Raw genomic sequence first — 20,357 nt, forward strand, 5'->3', positions numbered from 1 at the left:
CAACTCATTTTCATCTTTGTAGAGAGTCGGCCAATAGAAACCACAACTTAGGACTTTAGTCGTCGTTCGTGCTCCACCATGATGGCCACTATAGGGCAAAGAATGGCAAGCCCCAAGAATATCACTTCATTCCTCCTCCGGCACACATCTTCTAATCACCTCATCCGTGTAAATCCACAAAATGTATGATTCATCCCAATAGTAGTCTTTGCAATCCCTCTTGATCTTCTTCCTTTGGTTTGAAGTGAACTCTTCCAGAATGATACCACTCACAAGGAAATTTTCCAAATTCGCAAATCATGGCACCTCTTTCATTGAAAGTGCCAAGAGTTGCTCATCGGGAAAAAAGTCATTGATCTCAAGGCCATCATGTGGCCTCCCCGCCTCCTCCAAACGAGGTAAGTGGTCTGCCACTTGATTTTCACTTTCCTTCATGTCTTAGATGTCAATATCAAACTCTTGAAACAAAAGCACACATCTCATCAAATGAGCCTTAGATTCGTTTTTGCTCATAAGATAGTGAAGCACCACATGATGCATGTGGACAATAACTTTAGCACCCATCAAGTATGGACAGAACTTCTCAATAGCAAATGCAATGGCAAGGAGCTCCTTCTCCGTAACTGTATAATTGATTAAGCATTATTCATGGTCTTACTAGCATAGTAGACCGGATGAAAAACTTTGTTGATATGTTGACGCAAAACAACCCCAACCACTACATCACTTGCATCACACATAAGCTCAAATGGCAAGCTCCAATTTGGAGATGTAATGATAGGAGTAGTTGTCAACTTGAGCTTCAATTTTTCAAAAGCTCTCAATAAAATCATCATTGAAATGGAATTTGGCATCCTTCTCGAGGAGTTTTCACAAAGGGTTCACCACTTTAGAAAAGTCTTTGATAAATCGCAGGTAGAATCCTGCATGGCCCAAGAAACTCCTCACACCCTTAACCTAGGTAGGGGGTGGAAGCTTAGAAATAACATCAATCTTTGCATTATCCATTTCAATACCATTCTTTGAAATTTTATAGCCAAGGACGATGCCTTCCTCAACCATAAAATGACATTTCTCCCATTGAGTACCAAATTTGTTTTCTCATATCTAGACAACACCTTGTCCAAATTATCAATACAATCATAAAATGAATCCCTAACCACCAAAAAGTCATCCATGAAGACCTTAAGGTATTATTCCACTATGTCCATAAAAATAGCAATCATACACCACTGAAAAGTCATCAGTGCATTGCACAATCCAAAAGGCATCCGTTTAAAAGCAAAAGTACCATATGGACATATAAATGTGGTTTTCTCTTAGTCTTCCGGTGCAATAGGAATTTGGTTGTATCCTAAGTAACCAAGAAAGCAATAGAAGGCACGGCCGGCCAACCTATCAAGCATTTGATCCATGAAAGAAAGAGGAAAGTGGTCCTTCCTTGTGACTTTATTGAGTTTACGATAATCCATACAAACTTTCCAACCGGTGACAGTTCTTGTAGGTATCAACTCATTCTTATCATTGGTAATAACCATCATGCCCATCTTCTTGGTAGACAAATTCAGCATCCAACCATTTGATAATCTCCTTTTTGACCACCTCTTGCATGCCTCATTGAGTCTTCTTTGATGTTCAATGGAAGGTTTAGCACCATCCTGCAACTTGATTTTATGTATAAAAATGCGGGCTTATACCCTGAATGTCCGCCAAAGTCCACCCAACAGCTTTCTTCCTCCTTTGCAAAACCTCCAATATGGAATTTACCTGCATGTTAGTCAAACACTAGGAAATAACAACCGATAAAGTATATCAAAGGCCAAGAAATTCATATCAATAATGAGGTGGCAATGGCATCAACTCCAAGGTCGGTGGCTCTTCAATTGAAGGCTTTGTAGGATGAGTCTTCCTATTCTCAAGATCTAATGACAACTTTCGGGGTGCATAGTTGTAAGATCTCATACCTTACAACGAATTCACACATTCCATGAAACCATCCATCTCATCATCATCAAAGTTGAGCAAAAAGGCTTCCAACATGTCACTGACATTGATTGTAGCACTAGTATCATCAAAAATGACATCGGTCACCAAATCCACAAAAGAGCACACTTCATTTCTATTTGGTTGACTCATAGACTTGCACACATGAAATACTACTTGTTCATCACCAACCCGGAAAGTGAGTTCCTTGGCTTTAACATCACAAAAGGCCTTACCCGTAGCAAGGAAAGGCCTTCCAAGAATGATAGGCACTTCATAATCAACCTCACAATCTAGAATCACAAAATCCGCCGGAAGAATAAATTTATCAACTCGGACTAATACATTCTCAATCACTCCCAACAGTCTCTTCATTGTGTGATCGGCCATTTGCATCCTCATTGATGCGGGTCTTGGTTTTCCAATCCCCAAAGTCTTGAACACCGAATAGGGCATCAAATTAATACTCGTCTCAAGATCACAAAGAGCTTTAGAAAAATCGGCACTTCTAATAGTACAAGGAATTGTGAAAGCACCAGGATCCTCCAACTTAGGAGCCATGGAATTAACAATTTCACTCACTTGATGAGTGACCTTGATTGTTTCAAAGTTCATCAACCTCTTCTTTGTCACAAAATCTTTCATAAACTTGGCATAACCGGGCATTTGTTCCAAAGCTTCCACCAATGGCACAATAATAGAGACCTTTCATAATTTGAATGAACTTCTTGAATTGGTTCTCACCATTTTGTTTAGCAAGCCTTTGAGGGTAAGGAGGTGGAGGCGTAGGAAATGGTGACTTGGCTTTTGCACCATCGGATCCGGCATGTCAATGATGGATTCCCTAGACGGGTTCACCTCTTCTCAGGTCTCCTCCACACTATCATCAATATCATTCTGGATGTCATCATGTCCTTGAACATCATTCTGTGGGATTTTCTACTCTTGGATCATTTGGTCATCATCTACAAATTGCTTTTCATTTTAGGTGGGTACATTCCTACCTCTTCCACTTCTTATGATAACCACCATAACATGCCATGTATTGTTACCACCCTTTGGGTTCACCACCATATCACTTGGTAATGCATCTTTAGGATGAATATTAAGAGCCTGAGAGATTTTTCCCATTTGAACTTCAAGATTACGGATTGATGTGGTATGTGAGGCAAGTTGGGCATCCAAATCCGCATTCTTTTCCATCATTTTCTTGAACATATTCTCAATACTATCCATCTCCTTGCTTGAAGAACTTGAACCATGAAAAGGATAAGGAGGTGGGTTGCTCGGTTGTTGGTACATTTGGGTTCTTTGAAAACCCGAACTCTGATTTGGATGATTTTTATTGTTTCCCTAATTTTCTTAATAGTTACCTCCCTAATTCCCTTGGTTGTTTTTGTTGTTATGCCAATTCCCTTGATTGTTAGAACCCCAATTGCCTTGATTATATCTAGAACGCCATTGATTTTTATTGGAGCCTTGAAAATTGCTTTGTTGCCCTTGGTAATTGTTCACAAATTGTACCTCTTCTTCTTCCTCTTGAGAAGAGTCACCTTGGTCATAGCCACCTTCATCATGTGCATAAGTCTCCACCGGGGTTTGAACAAGGGGACCTTTAGTCCTATTCTTGTTGGTCAAGACACTCACCACTTCCATAGCATGAACTTTCTTAGGAACTTGAGTTTGATAAAGTTGAGCCTTAGCGAGTTGAGTCATGGTTGTGGTCAGTTCTGCAATAGCTTACCCATGATCTTGCAATTCTTTATGAAGATGAATCATGTAATATTAGCTCGGGATTGCTAAGCCGAAGAAGTTTTTGCCATATCATCAAGAATCTCATATGCCTCTACATGAGGTGATGTCATGAAGTTTCCTCTGGCCAATTGATTGACCACATATTGATTCATGATATTAATATCACGATAAAAAGTTTGTTGGATCATGTTGTCGGTCATATCATTATTCGGACACTCCTTCACCATAGTCCGATATCACTCCCAAATTTCATACAAAGGTTCATTGGGCTCTTTCTTGAAGCCAATATTTCATACCGTAGAATTTTCATATGTTCGGGAGGGAAGAACTTTGAAATAAACTTCGCCACCAATTCATACCATTATGAATAGGATGATTAGGCAAGCATTCCAACCAATCCAAAGCCTTACCCCTTAGTGAGAAGGGAAAAATCCTTAATCGCAATACTTCTTCTAAAACATTTATTCGTTTGTTTTCCCAACATGTCTCCACAAAACTTTTCAAATATTTGTAAGCATTTTAATTCGGCACCTCGGTGAAATAACCTCGTTGCTCGAGCAAAGTGAGCATCACATTGGTAATTTAGAAGTTGCCCGCCCTAATGCGATGGGGGACTATGGCACTTTCATACCCTTCATTGGAAAAATTTTGATATTGCGCCACTTGTGGTTGTGGTGGTGGTGGAGGTGGGGGGGGAGGGGTGGAGGCACATTGTCTTATTGCCCACGGCCTCAGCGAAATTGTTGTGGAACTTGTGGAATTTCTTCAAGTTGTTCCTTTTCGCCATCCACCTCTCCCAATGGTGTGTTTCCAAGCTCGTTGTTCGCCATTTGGAACCTACAATCACTTCAACAAGTTAGAATCACGAAAGTAAAAGAATATAATTCAAGAAACAAACGTAAGTATATAGCTAACACTGTAAACTCCCCTGCAACGGTGCCAAAAATTGATCACGTCCAATTCACAGCCCAATTAAGGGAATATGAAATGGTCATTACAATAATATACCCAATGCGAGTCCGGATCGAATCCACAAGAGGTTTAAATTGCATGTTAAGGTAAATACTCAAGAGAAAAACTCGAAATAACTAGATTTGACTTCCAAACAAAAATGTGTATCAATTTTGCTAAATTAAACTACCAATGATTTTGACTAAGCTAGCAAACAAGTATTAATTGAAATGTCTTTGAAGTTTTGTCAAATAGAGAAAACCTAGGGTTGTAACCTTAACCTAGGTGTAAACCCAATGGGTAGAGCAAATATAGGCTTGCTTGGAAGATCGGGGTTTGTTATGACTCTCAATACACAAGTACTCACTTAATACCTCTCGATAAAGAATGATTATGCCCACATTGACTCTATCAAGTCCAAATGGATAGCAATGGAAGTAATTGAATATGAGTCCAAGCTAGATTATCCCTATCTCTAGTTTAAATTCTTTAATTAAACTAATCAATACTTCAACTAGTTCAATTTCTTGTTAGCCAAATTTTTCTAGACTAAATTCCTCTTTCTCAAGTAAGAACAAAGTCAAATAGGCATGAATCAATGTTTGCAACCATTAATTTTAACTTTAAAGCATAAACAAAACTAAATAACAATAACTCAATCAATAGCAACCATTAATATTAAATACCCATAAGTATTAGACATTAGGGTTGGATTACAACCCTAGATAAACATTTGGCTACTCATGGCAATGAACATAGAAAGATAAAAGGAAGAAGATATTAAAGTCATAAAGCTAAAATAAAATGGAAAATAATTGATCCTCTCTAATTGTAGCTCAAAGTTGTCCCAAATAGCTAAGAAAAACTATAAGTTATTGCTACAATACAAAAAGATGCCCAAAAAGTGATACATGCCTATTCATAGTGCTACGAAATTTCTAACAAAAATACCCTTCGGAGGGTTCTGCGACCGCACTTTAACTTCTGTGGTCCGCACTTTGGTGGGTTAATGTTGGGAGTGCTTTCAGTTAGAGGAGTTCTGCTGCCGCACTTTAGCTTTTGGGGCCTCACATGATTTTTTGCGGGCTGCATTTGAGGAGGCTTCAGACTTGTAATATTGTACATTCTCTAATCTTTCAGGCTTTGTTAGTGCGAAATTGTTTTCCGAATCAAGTGTGATTGCACATTTTTAGTCTACGGACCGCACTTCTGCCAAAAATCCATGAAGCTCCAGTTCTTCTGCGGCCGCATTTCATCTTCAGCGGACCGCACTAGCTTTTGTGGCCGTAGACGAAATTATGCAGACTGCACCTTTCTTAGCATTTCTCCTCTTTGCTGAACTTGGCTAGATCACCTCCTTTTCGAGTTATTTTTCTTCATTTAGATCACATTCTCCAGCACACCTGCAATTGAACTATTTTCATTAGATTCAGATACAAAAATCATTACTTTCGGACTAAAAACTAAAGCAAGAATGTACTAAATGTGAATGGTTAAAATCCACACTTATCAGGTTTTTAGGTAAAAATTTAGGATTTTATATTTTAGAGATTTAACCCTCGATTTGAGGTCGGATCTCGAAACAAATCACATATTTGGACTCGGGGTGAATGGGTAGTCGAGATTTAGTCTTAATTTTGGATTTCGACCATGTGTGCCCGAATTGACTTTTTGTTGACTTTTTCAAATATGATAAAGATCGAATCTTTTTGGTACCTGGGTAGTTCCTAAAGCTTATTTTGACTTATTTGACTAATATTTGACTTAGATACGGATAGTTTGGAGGCTTGTTCAAAAGAAAAAGTTGTGTTGGATTGTTGAATTATGCCGAAAAGAGGTAAGTGTCTTGGTTAATCTTAATTTGAGGGAATTAGAATGTAATTATGTCTAATTGCTATATGCTCTATTTGTTGGGGCGGTGTATATACAGGGTGACGAGTGTATATACGTTTGCCATGGGTTAAGCATGTGGGTAGAACTAGCTTTATTTATGCCATGTTACTTTATGTGTTATGTCTTCCATGCTCTAAATAGATTGTGAAACTCTTTGATTTGTTCTTATTCATGTTAATAACTATGTTGAGCTTGTTGAGTGATTAGGCGTTAAATTATTGAAATATTGATTTGGCTACTGCTGCAAAAGTGATGGTAAATTCTCAAATGGCAAGCTATGTTCATTCGCTCTTCTTGATATTGTTTGTGCTTCCCACCTTGCTTGGTATTGTTTTACATGTTTATTCTTGGTGAGGAAGAGTGAGTTGCACAAAGGTTGCTACCGTGCTTGTCAGGAAGGGTGATTATGCACGACGAGTATTTCCTTGCTTTCTTTATATATTAATATCATTGCACGAAGGGTGTTACCGTGCTCGAGAGGAAGAGAGAATATGCATGATGGGTGTTTTTGAGCTTGTGATTATATTGTGTATGTGAGAATGAAAGTAAAAGCACGAAGGGTGATGCCGTGTCATTTGTTGATATTGCTTGTTCTTTATTTTACTATGCAGATTAAGGACTTGGTTATGTTGTTTCGTGGTTACTTTGGAATGTTTGTTCGGGGTGCTTGTAGAAGCATAAATTGTGGTTTACTTTAGTCGTATCTTTTCTTATTTTCTTGTTCTATACCTCCTTACTTTTATTCTTGTTACTCTCTCACATGCTATTTATCTTGTCATCTTACTTGCTATTTTACTTGTTATCTTGTCTCGTTATTTCTCGTTACTCAATTATACATGCTTATATGTAAGTGTCTTGTCTTGGTCTCGTCGGGGTTATGATCGATACTTACAGAGTACATTGGGTTGGTTATACTCATACTATACTTCTGTACTTCTTGTACAGATTTTGGTGCTGATTCCGGTGGTACTCATAGAGCAGATTAGCTAACTGGCGGAGGAGACCGAAGCTAGTGCTGCACTCTCATTCTCAGAGTCTCCTGTCTCATAGTCATATTAATATTTATTTATTTTGAACAATGTAATGTTATTCCAAACTTTGTATTTTGTTAAATCTGTAGACGTTTATGTACTTAGTGACTCCAGTTTTGGGAGATGTTAGATGGTTGGAGGTTTAGACATGATCTTATTCTTCTTAATTCTATCTTTTATTTATAGTTTTATGTCATTTACGTTTCACATTGCCTTTATTATTGCTATTTGTTGGCTTGCCTAGCAAATGTCGTTAGGCGCCATCACGATCCCTTTTGGTTGGAAATGTGGTTGTGACATTGTTCCTGTTTGAGTCGTTCCTCTTTTGCGGTGGCTTTCTCGTTGCGTTTTATTTCTTGCGGTTTTCGTAGTTGTAGACGTTCCATTGGTTTCATGGGAGAATGTTTGAACCTCCGTGCCCCCCCCCCCCATTATAAGCTTGATTTTGGTTTAGATCTCTCAATAACTATAATTGTGACCGATGAGTTTGGGGAACTTTCCCTCCCACAATTTTGATTTAAAATTTGTGAATTTCGATTGAAGAAAAGAAAAACTCAAAGAACCCACTGTTGAACAAGAAAGGCTGAAGGGATGGGTCGGATAACGGGTCGGATTATGAGTAGGATTTTTAATAAAACCGAGTAGATTAAATTAGGGGTGAGTCTTTTTAATAAGGAGGTTCCACGTGGCCCTCCATAAAAAAATAAGGATAAATCTGATCCATAATATAATAGCAGGGTCTGAAATAACTAAATAGTAAAATAAAGGGTAAGTTTAAATAATTTTTTATAGTAAGGGGTATATTTGGCCCTTTTCCGAATTTGAAATTATCAAACCTGGACTAAGTTCTCATTCTCATATTTGCAAAGGCTCAAGTCTAATATGCACTTATATTAGGACCAAAATTGTAAAGAACTTTAAATAAAGTTTCTAACATATCATCAAACTAGTTTCTCTCTCTCTGATCTCTGTTGTGCTCTCGTCAGTCGATCTCCGAGGTCAGCTCTTCCTCCTTCCATTTTCTAAGCTTCAACTACTAATCCCATTAGTATCTGAAAATTGTTTTCAATTTAACTCTGTCCAAAGATCGGAACTACATAATAGAGCTTTTAAATTCTTGATTTTATGCTTCTATTTGAATTTAGTTATCTGATTTAGTTTTTAAAGTCGTCTTCTCTATATACCTCAGATGCAAAAGGAACAATAGTAAATTCTATATATCTTCAATGGAAAAATGTCAAATTTGACTAACAAAGCGGAATGGATATAAATGATTCATGTAAGTATATAACCAACCAAACTGTTCTAGGATTGAGACGTAGTAGATTGACTGATATATATACCCCCTCCTTTCCAATTTATGTGATGCTGTTTGACTGGACATAGAGTTTAAGGAAAAAAAAATAAAAACACTTTTGAAACTTGTGGTTTAAAACAAACCATAGATATTTGTGTAACTGATTATCTCATTAAGTAAAATATGAAGTTTAAGTTATATTGTTTCCAAATATAGAAATGTGCCATTCTTTTTGGGACAATCTAAAAAAGGAAATCCCATCATATAAATTGGGAGAGAGGGAGTACTCTATACGAAAGTTTAAATTACTATATTTCTGAACTTTTTGGTATTGGATATATGTTAATTGTACAGTTTTCACTGCTGGTTGTAATCAGATGGAAAACGGAGAGGGGACTAAGGAGCACTTAACTTCCGCGGTGTCCTCTCCTTTTGTTCCACTGGGAAATGAGTTCTCATGGCAAAGTCAGAAATCGGAGGATGGTGATGACATAACTGAGTACTCGTCATGTGATGCTGAGTCGGAATTCGAGAGATACTGCAGTGCTAACTCGGCCATGGGCACTCCAACTGTTGGAGGTTCAGTTGTGACTGCATTTCATGAGTTTCCTGGAAGCTTCAAATTAGGGGATGACAGTTATAGAGTAAAAGGTTTTAGGGGTTGTAAGAAGTTATCAGATTTTAGTGGGGTGGGTCCTTCTACTAGAGGAAGTGAATATAGTGGTGGAAAGGGTAGTGCACGAGAGGAGGGGTTGGTGGGTATCGGAAAGGGATTAGATTTGTATGGTAATGCAGTATTCATGGATGAGGAAACGTTTTTACAAAACATGGATATGGGTGACGAATGGTACGTCAAGGATGACGAAATGCCAAACATGAGGAGTGACGATGGTACTAAGTTATGCTTTAACAGAAGTTCTTGTACATCTGACGAATATAAGAACGGCGTGCTCATTGAAGGAGACACTGAAGCTTCGGGAGTTGGTAATAACACATTGGAAATTGAAGCAGAATTTCAGAGGGATATTGAAGCTGTAGATGGGAGCTTGGAGGTGTCAAGTCCGCAACCTGGTACAGCAACTGGTGGAGCTGAGTGTTTGGATGAAAGTGAGGCCTCCTCAAGATATGAGTATTCAGAAGGCGAGGATTCAATGTTCGGAGGTAATACAGATGATGAGAAGAATGATTCATATTTCAGGAAAGAAGTAAAACACTCACATCAAGAACATGACAAGAATGAATATAAGCTCGTTATGGGTTCTGCAGTAGCCTTTGGTTCAAATGATTGGGATGATTTCATGCAAGAAAATGGAGAATTTACTCCGACTTTAATGGTGCACAATGAACTTCAAGCTGAAAACCAACCAAGTATTGAAAGTGAAAATGGATGTTTGAGTTCTGCTTCAACTGTCAATGCTGAGTTTTCAAGTGTAGGTTTAACAATGCCTAAAGAAAAGGAGAAAGGTACTCTTCTGCCCAGTTATCATGGCCAAGGTGGTAATGAATCAACTGAGCACACCACTACTTATAATTTGGATCCTTTGAGTCTTCTGAACCAGGGGAAAGGAGAGAACGCTGAAGGTGAGAAACCGATGCTTGTTAAGAACAATGAAACAAGAAAAGTCAATGAATCAGCGGAGTTCCATGACAAGTCTTCTGTTCATAATATGTTGCAAGTGGACCATAATCCGCAAAGACAACGAGGAGAAGCCTCTTTTATAGAGGGTGCTAAACTTAAGGAGGAAGTATTGGAACCGACAGATCAATGTGCATGTAATGAGGAAGTTATTCACATTACTGATGATCTTGTTTCTAGAAAAGCTGCGCCTGAGAACTTAAGATTATTCTTGGAACCTCTGTCTCATTCTGCTACAAGCAAAGATTATCTGTCTATGGAGCATTCTGATGATAGAACAGTGGAACTATCAGCAGACAAGAGCTCATCTCCTTCATCAGCATCAGTGGCTAATGATGCTACAAGGACCAAACATGGAACGAGGAATAGTTCGTCCTCCGTCAATTACTTGGAAGACCATCTTACATCAGGCAAGGTATGATTCTTTTCAAGAACTCTATTAGCACTTGTGTCTTCTTTGTTTGCAGTTTGCATCGGATCAATCTCTGCATTGTTATTATAGTTTCTTCAAATTTTGTCATGCGAATGAAATCGATAAGGAAATGCATGACCAATTTTTTGGATTGATGACATTTTCCTATAGAGTAATACCTCTTCAGAGGTGGAAAAGTCCAGGTATACAAGTGGCACACAACAAGTGGAGAACCTACACAAAAACATGATTCTATACAAAAGCCATTTTTAGATTGCTAATGTAAATGCATAGGATGAGGTTGTCAAATGGAGATATAATGTTATATGATCTATGGGAAGCTAAGCTTATGATACAAACTGCATACTGATTGTTAAGAGCCATGCATATCTGTTGTTACATGAGATATAAAAATTTGCAACATTTGCATGTTTCCATTTTTAGTTACATAGCTTGTTAAAGAGTGATAGCTAATTGGTGACCCATTTTTCAATGCTTGCTATGAGTAATTGCTTCACAATGACATATATGTATTGCATATCCATACACTAGGTTAAGGCTTTTACCTGTTTTTTCCTTTTGTGATGGATCATGCTGGTAGGAGGAGTCTAGAATCTACTTAAATTTGAAAATCTTTCAGCAAAATTTCAATGAAAATCCTTAAAATTGAAAGCATTAGGGTGCTTAGGCAGAGTTATCTTGTTGCTGTAAGGTGGCTGCTTTATCATGGAATATATGTTGCTTAAACTTCTGTTTTCCCAACACAAAAATTATTGTTTAAATGAATATTTGACATTACTGCCAAATTATATGCACGTTTAACAACTTAGTTATCTTGGATATCACTTCATCCAGGAGGCTTTTTAAAAACCATACGTATTTAAATGAACTTATGTCAATCTTTTCATTAACTGAGCATGGCGGTGCCTGTGGATGTTCTTATCCGTTTGCTGATAACAAGCAGTGGTATATGTAAGCACTAAGGGGTTGTTTGGTACACGGTCTAAATTATCCCGGGATTATAATCCCTAGACTAATTTATCCCACCTGAGAGGTGGGATAAAGTAATACCAAGTTTGATGGGATAAGGTGGTATAAGATGAGATATCCAGGATTAAGTTTGGGACTAAGTGGGCGTTTGGACTTACGAATTGTAAAATTCCAAAAAAAAGTGAAAAAAAATTTCAAGTGAAAATGATATTTGAAAATTAGAGTTGTGTTTGGATATGAATATAATTTTGGGTTGTTTTTGAAGTTTTGTGAGTAATCTGAGTAAAAATTTTGAAAAACGGTTTTTTGGAGTTTTTCAAAATTTCGAAAAATTCTAAAATGCATTTTCAAGTGAAAATTGGAAATTTTATGAACAAACGTTGTTTTCGGAAAAAAGTGAAATTTTTTTGAAAGAAAGGGAAAAATTTCTTATGTCCAAACGGGCTCTAAGTTTATACCATGTTTGGTTGACGGTATAATTTTATCCCGGGATAAATTTATACCATCAACCAAACATGGTATAAATTTAGTAGCATACTTTATCCCATTTTGTCCCACCTTATCCCGCGTACCAAACGACCCCTAAACACTTAAATTTAATTGAATTTTTTAGGTCCAATTATATATCCAGATTAAAGTTGAATCCAACTTCATATGGGTTTAACAATTAATTTGGACGTTACAAGTTAAATAAGTCCATTTTATTAGTTACAAGATCAACTTCATCTTGAGGCCCAAACTTATGTTGTATGTCTAATAACATGACATGCCGGGTCAAATCCAAAGGCAATGAGATAATGCCATGTATTCTAATGATGTGGCATGCCAAGTCAAAATAAGGACCAATCAAAGCTGGCACGTGTCAAAATGACATTTCTTGGCTAATCAAATACAATCTTATCACTTAGCTTTTGTGATAGGCTTGATGACTCACATGAGTCAATCAAAATCATTCGGGTGAGTTCATTTACAGTTGGACTGCCTATCCTCTACAACATCAAATAGGGGGTCACATATTTCTCCGATGATTCAGAATTGGATAAGAGGTCATTTGGAATGTCACAAAAGACCATTCACAAGTGGAGATTAAGACATTAAATACGTAACTCTTTAATAAGAGAGAAGTACTCAACGGAGTTCTTCCTCGAGATAAATCTAGAGTTTCAAAGGTTGTCTGGCATTCTTGGATATCAAAGACATCACGAGGAGGTCTACGTCATCTTTTACTCAAAAAATACGCTGCTCTAACCCTTGAATCAAAGAAAAAATTTAGGAAGAATTAAGTGAATACATATAATTGCGTTCACAAAGATCTATTAGTAAAATCTTTTCTTTTCTTTTTTATGTCTTTTCGTGATTGCAGTATGCTTTGCATACTCGAAATTTGTCGCGAATATCCAATTATATGTTGTCTCAGGCTCAAGATCAGTAAGCTAATCGAAGGCATTCCCTTTCGGCGTACAAGCAAACTGCTCAACTAACATATCATCATGAGTTCCAACTTTGCTACAAGTCTTGACAAAGTGGGTAATATTTGCCATCAAACAACAACTTAGTGCTAGTGCTAATCCCTTTCTTAGCTCTCCCGTGTGGGAAGGTTTAGTATACAATTTTTGTTTTCTTGATCGACCCATTGGATGCCCTTTCAAAGTCCAAAAGATCGATTCATCATTGAGATACCACTTTGGAAGGGCTAGAATTCTAACCTTGTGTCAAGACCTATGAGCCAAGGGATAGGACAGAGATTGGCCCTCTTTGCAGCTTTAATGGTTGATAGCTAATCTATATTGGTAGACAATTGATCAGTTTAGCCTATGGTTTGGAATAATACAACGAACTTTGTAACGTTCCACCATACTGCGTCGTGATGGTATTCGTGATCTTGTAGTTGTTGGACCGTCGGTCAATGTGGCCACTGAAGCAGATTGTTTTGCATTTAAAGCGTTAGATGTCTTGGTGGAGATTCAACAACCTCTGCTTGCTGTGTCGAGTTGTCACTTGACTCTCTAGGATTATAGAGCTTATCTTGCTATAAATTCGACAATTGAATATTTATGTCTTCAACCAATTTCTCAAGGCTTCGATAGTTTGTTCCATCACGTCAAGCTTTTCATCCATGTTGGTTTCATCAATATCAGGGTGTTGACCTTTGTTGATGCAGATGAATTTGCCGAATCCTCGAACTCGTCAAGGTTGGAGCTAATTTGAGAGACTCTATCAGATGGAGAGAACATGGTGTTACCCCCCAAAAGTTGTAGTTGTAGCCTTGAGCATGTTCGAGTTATCAGAACGAGTGCGATCATGTTTAGCTGATGCAACATAGTAAATGTTGTTGAAGCAGTACTGTTGTTCTTTCTAAAGGCTACAGTTGATCTTTGAAGTTTGCAGGCTTCGGTTTGCAAGATGGAGAGATGAAGGGCAAAGCTTGTCCTATCGAGCGTGCGATAAAGTTGTTCGCAAAAAATTCGAGTTTACAAAAATAAATTGCAATCATGAGACAAATATAAAAACAAAAGAAAAGATTTTATTATTATATCTTTGCGAGTAAAATTCAGTTATTCTTGTGATTTTTCTCTTCAAAGTTTTGTCGTGATTTGAGGGTTGGATCAACGTGTTTCTTGAACAAAGGATGATGTGAACTTCATCGTGATGTATATGATCTTCAAGAAAGTCAAGCAGCACTTTGATACTCTGGGTTAATCTTGAGGAAGAGCTCTGTTGATCTTTTGTGAACTTCTGAATGACCTCTTCTCCAACTTTGAATCACCCAGAGAGAGAGAGATATGTAATCCCCTACTTATAGTTGTAGGGGGTAAAGCGATCCAATTGTAAATGAATTCTCCCTAATGATATTGATTGGCTCATATGAGTCATCAAGCCTATCATAAAAGTTATATGATAAGATTGTGTTTGATTGGCCAAGATATGTCATTTTACACTTTGTTGCCTTTGGTTGGTCCTTATTTTGACTTGGCATGCCACGTCATTTAAACACAAAGCATTATCTCGGCATTCCCATGTCACTGGACGCATGGCATGAGTTTGGGCCTCAAGATCAGGTGGATCTCGGGCTTAAAACTAATAAAATGGACTTGTTTAACTTGTAAAGTCCAAATTAATAATTTAATCCAAATGACGTTGGATTCAACTTAAATCTACATGTATAATTGGACCTATAAAATCCAATTAAATTTTAAGTGCTTACAATATACGAATGATAAAAAAAGATATGCATAATCATGCAATGACATATATATGTACAACAAGGACATGTTTACATCTTTAGATGTTTCCTTTTTGTTGCAATTGTGAAATTTGATTGATTTGTGAGGAGTGGTTGATTGATTGGCAATTGTGCAGTTTGGTTCAATATGAAATGGATCTTTGGTCTGCTAATTGAGGAGAACAAAGGTGGAGTAGGTGTTGGGGGGGGGGGGGGGGGGTGTTTGCTATTTGATGATGAAGAACAAACAAAAAATAAAATGATTAAATCGCAGCAATTAGTGAGAGGCTTCTTAAGAAAACAAAAGTAAGAAGAATTCACTTTGTAAGGGAGATGATCATAAATAATAGTAATATTTACTATGAAGTTGGAAAAATTTGTGATAACTAGATTAATGCTTATCGGTTTTGTAGTACCTACCCTATACATGTTAAGTGGATTGGGCTGGACCCAATCTGGTACATTAAGTGAAGAGCCTGTGGGCTGCGTTTGGGGCCAACCCCTAATGGGATAGTTAAAATTTGAGAAGGGGTGAGACAGATCCAGCCCTTGGATCTTGATCTCTCAAACTTAAGTGAAATTTGAGCTTGGAGCTTGATGTCTCGTACTTCAAGCACTAATCAATAGCTTGAGAATCAATAGTTGAGAGCTTTGATAGATTAAAAAGAGAGGAGAGAATTTAGAGTTGAAGGCTGAAGAATAAAGTTGGGGATGAAAGGTATTTATAGTTGAGAGATTTTAGGGCCCAAACAGTAATACTCTAAGTCAAAAAAGGGGGAGGGGGGCAAAATAGTTGTTGGCTTATGGGCAAAAAGGACCAAAGAAATGCCATTGAACAATGGCCGGAAACAGCTAAAAAACACTGATCAAGAATTCAAGATTTTTAAATAGGGATTGGGCTGGGCCAGTCAGCCCAGGGCTCGTATTGAGCCGGTCCAACTTCCCGCAAGCCCTCTACGGACCCCTTAATTTCCCCTGCGGGGCCTAGGCTCAATTGACCGGGCCCGGCCAGGTAAAAAATGGGCTGACTCAACCCACTTGTCACGTCTAACCTCTACCTTGGAACAACCCAAAAAGTTTAAGTGGAGAAGTCCTCAATTTCTTCCTCCTTTTTACAAAACTTTTTCCTTGGAACACGTTCTGATTCATATTCTACAGCAAATTGACTTTAGGTGATTTTTTGCTTTTGTAAAACCATTTGTTTGGCTAGCCAAGGTCCTTCATGTTGATAGTTATATTTTGCAGGAACATGTGAAATAAGTAGTATTTCGTTTGTGCATGTATTTTCTGATTTCTGGTTTATAGGCGGCTGCCTTTTCTTTTCATATTGGGTTATTTATTATACTCTCTTGCTTTTGTTAATTTTTTCTAAAGTCCTGTATACAAGGTTCCTTGTCTTGATGCTGCACTTTATCGTCCTTATGCAGACACACAACCTTGAGTTGAACGAGTTCTATAATGAGGTTGTTCATGATATGGAAGAAATATTGCTAGACTCTAGCGAATCTCCTGGGTTTGCTCTTGGAAACAAGATACATCATTCTTATATACCTCTTCCTTCTAGAGATGGTGGTTCTACTGCTTCGACTTCTGTTACATTTGATGTTAGTCCTGATACTCAACGCCCTGTGAGATTTGATAGAGTGGAGGTCGTTGGTGCAAGACAGAAGACAGGGGATGTTTCACTTAGTGAGCGGTTAGTTGGAGTGAAGAAATACACCGTTTATAGAATAAAAGTGTGGAGTGGTGAGGATTATTGGGAGGTTGAGAGGCGGTATCGTGATTTTTGTGCCCTCTATCATCAGTTGAAGAAGTCATTTGCAGATCAAGGCTGGATTCTCCCACCTGTCTGGTCTGCCACTGAACGAGAATCACGAAAGATTTTTGGTAGTGCTTCACCTAATGTTGTTGCTGACCGAAGTGTTCTCATTCAAGAGTGTTTACACTCACTTCTCCATGACAAGTTTCGTTCAGGTCCCCTCAATGCTCTGATTTGTTTCTTGTCCCCGTCAAAGGATGTTCCTAATTCTCCCACTTCTGATACAAACATACCTCAGTCTCCATATTCTTCAAGAAGCACAAGCAGAGGGGATGTTTCCAGCTTGGGGAAAAAAATATCCCTAATTGTTCATAAAAGGCCTCTCAAATCAAAGAAACAGCTGCTAGATGAGCAACATTATTCTTGTGCTGGTTGCTACAAAAGTTTTGATGATGGAAAGACTCGGATACAGGAACTTGCACAGACACTGGGCTGGGGCAAGCCTCGTCTTTGTGAATACAGTGGCCAGTTGTTCTGCTCTTCATGCCACACAAATGATATGGCTGTCTTGCCTGCAAGAGTTCTACATTGTTGGGATTTTAATCAATACCCAGTTTCTCAGCTGGCTAAGTCTTATCTGGACTCTATATATGACCAGGTAATGAGAAAATCATGCTGAAAAGACTTGCCAAACTTTTATGCTTCCAGAAACTTCCTCATCTTTAATACCAATCTACTTTCAACCATTTCTCGCCCAAAGACTTAAACTAGAATGCATTGCAATTATCATTCCTAATATTATTAAGTAGGCATTTGGCTGGTTAGTAATGCATAGAGTTGTTCCTTCTAATTGAGAAGAGGCAGTAAGTTCCAGTGGTGAAAGTCTTTTAGTTTTGTGGTCTTCCATCTGGGTTGTATCATCCTGCCCCCTCCTACTTCTCCGTATGCATATCATTGTATGAACGGATGAAGTGGAAGATACATTAGCAATACATTGCCAACCTATGTTAAGAATTAGATACGACTTATAGTTCATTCTTCTACTCTTGCAGCCAATGCTTTGTGTCAGTGCAGTCAACCCCATGCTGTTCTCGAGAGTCCCAGCACTGCAGCATGTCACAAATATCAGAAAAAGAATAGAAAAAATCCTTCCGTTTGTTCGTTGCCCGTTTCGGAGTTCCATCTACAAAGGGGTTGGCTCTCGAAGATATATTCTTGAAGGCAATGACTTCTTTGCCCTCAGAGATCTTATTGATCTCTCCAAAGGAGTCTTTGCAGGTTAGTTTGTTAAATACAAATTTATACTCATGAAGGATGGTTTTAACTTTTATGTGGTTTTCCTTCTTTTATATTTTTGGTATTTCTCTCCTACCGTCCCTTTAGTTTTTAGTTGAAGAGTACAAGTTGGGGAAAATATTTGTAGCTCTTTGTTTCATTCTGATAGGGAAATCCCCTCCCCCCCCCCCCCCAAACTAACTAACTAAACCGTAAGTCCATAACAGGAAGTGATATCAATCCCCTACTTTAGCATGCATCCTTCTTGGTACCTTTTTATGGTTTTAGTCTCTGCTGCTTTCCGTGATGCATCCTGATTGTCAGAATTGGGGAAAAAAGGATCTAAGAAAAGAAGAGTGGGTTAATGTCATTCTCCATAATATAGACAGCCTTTTTCTTTATGTGATTACATTTTGAGCAAACTGTCTTATCTTTTTGGTGTTTTTGTTTTGGCTACAATTTCCAAAGCAGCATTACCAGTGATGGTCGATACTGTCTTGAGAAAGATTGTGGAGCATATAACCGACCAGTGCCTAATATGTTATGACGTGGGAATCCCCTGCACTGCTCGGCAAGACTGTGATGATCCCTCCTCTCTCATTTTCCCTTTCCAGGTAGGCATGTCTTAGAGGGTGTTTGGCTAAGCTTATAAGCTGGTCAAACTGGCTTATAAGCACCTTTTGGCTTATCTACGCGTTTGGTAAACACTCAAAGTGCTTATAAGCACTTTGCTTATAAGCTAAAATCAGCCATAAGTCATAAGCCGGTCACCCCCAACTTATGGCTTTTCAACTTATAAGCACTTTTAGTTTGACCAACACTTTTACTAGTTTATCCTTAATAATATTTTCTAATTCACAAAATACTTTTCCCAAAATAAATTTCTTAACTTTCTCTTCATTCCATATTCGTTATTAATTCTTTTCTTTACAAAGAAATTTTTAATTTATAATCTTTTGAAAAAGATTCAAGGGTATTTTAGTCATTTTAACAAAAGATAGCTTATCAGCATTTTTTAATCAAACACATCAACTGCTTATTATCAGTTTCAGCACTTCTATCCAAACACGTAAATGCTTATTTTTAAAATCAGTTTCAGCATTTAAAAAAACTTTTCAGCACTACAAGTTTATCAGCTATTTACAATCAGCTAATCCAAACGGGCTCTTAGTCTTAAGTTCCTCAGTTATTAAACCTTCTTTCTGAGGTTCAGATGTTATGTATCTTATGTACTACCTGCGTATGTAGGAAGATTTTAAGTACATTAGTTACCATGACTTCTTACCCAGTCTGCCAAAAATGTTGCTAAAGTAGTGTTGACCTCAAGTTTAAAATTATATTCGTGAACATGATGAAATTGTTAACTTAAACCTTACTTGCATAAGAAAAGGTCAATCCTGCAAACGATATTAGAAAGTAATGCATGCCATTGTCAGAATGGGTCATAAAATACTGCTGATTGACATATTTATCTTTTGACCAGGAAGGAGAGATTGAAAGATGCAAATCTTGTGACTCAGTTTTCCATAAGCATTGTTTTAAGAGGATATCATCTTGCCCATGTGGCACTCGGTTGAAGCCGGAGCAGGAAGGCAATGCAACTAAGGGCAGCCAGAACATGGGCAACTGGGGAATTCTCTCCTTGGACTTGCTGAGAAAGAGGGCAGACCTCAGTAAGGGGCTCGTCACGGGATTTTTAGGGAAGGTAAGGTCACTCAAGTCTAGCAGGAATGAAGACGAGGAGCATGAAGACAATAATGCCATTATCTTAATGGATTCATTGCCAATGACCACCCTCTGAAGGGCTGTACATACAGAGTCTTCTCTTTTAGCTTTTGAAACTACTGTGATTAGAAGCTTGTACTTTAATGGAGGCCTATTTGGTCTTGTCCTCCCACCAACTTGTATTCTTTGTGAGTGCGCAATGGTGATTCTTTTAATATCTCACAATAATCGTCCATTATATCCAGTCAGTCAGTTGTAAATGAAATATACATGATATTTGCTTGTAAGTTCAGAAGATACATTTATATTCATTTGAAGCCTGACGGTCACTACTTGACATGGTTCATTGGATTTATTATTTGTTCCTATCTGGGTTTAGGTTATCCTACTACTCAATTTTAGTTAAGACTCCATCACCGAATCCATT

The 20,357-nt window shown here is 37.9% G+C and overlaps 1 protein-coding gene across 4 annotated transcripts; it reads left to right on the plus strand.

Annotated features, from left to right (window-relative positions):
* The first annotated feature begins 8,489 nt into the window (after positions 1-8,489).
* On the plus strand, positions 8,490-20,290 carry LOC104114531 (uncharacterized). 4 transcript variants are annotated; one of them, XM_009624998.4, is made up of 6 exons: positions 8,490-8,611; positions 9,288-10,961; positions 16,599-17,588; positions 17,983-18,208; positions 18,674-18,819; positions 19,689-20,290. In XM_009624998.4, exons 2-6 carry the CDS (start codon positions 9,288-9,290, stop codon positions 20,004-20,006), a joined length of 3,354 nt encoding a protein of 1,117 aa, XP_009623293.1. In that variant the 5' UTR covers positions 8,490-8,611; the 3' UTR covers positions 20,007-20,290. The 4 variants fall into 4 exon arrangements, with proteins under 4 accessions (XP_009623293.1, XP_009623294.1, XP_033516745.1 ...); XM_009624999.4 differs by having other exon boundaries at positions 8,550-8,611; positions 9,265-10,961; XM_033660854.1 differs by lacking the exon at positions 8,490-8,611 and adding an exon at positions 8,859-8,892 and having other exon boundaries at positions 9,265-10,961.
* The last annotated feature ends 67 nt before the right edge of the window (positions 20,291-20,357 follow it).

Source organism: Nicotiana tomentosiformis, chromosome 10 (assembly GCF_000390325.3).
Source record: "Nicotiana tomentosiformis chromosome 10, ASM39032v3, whole genome shotgun sequence".
In the NCBI taxonomy this organism is placed as follows: Eukaryota; Viridiplantae; Streptophyta; class Magnoliopsida; order Solanales; family Solanaceae; genus Nicotiana; species Nicotiana tomentosiformis.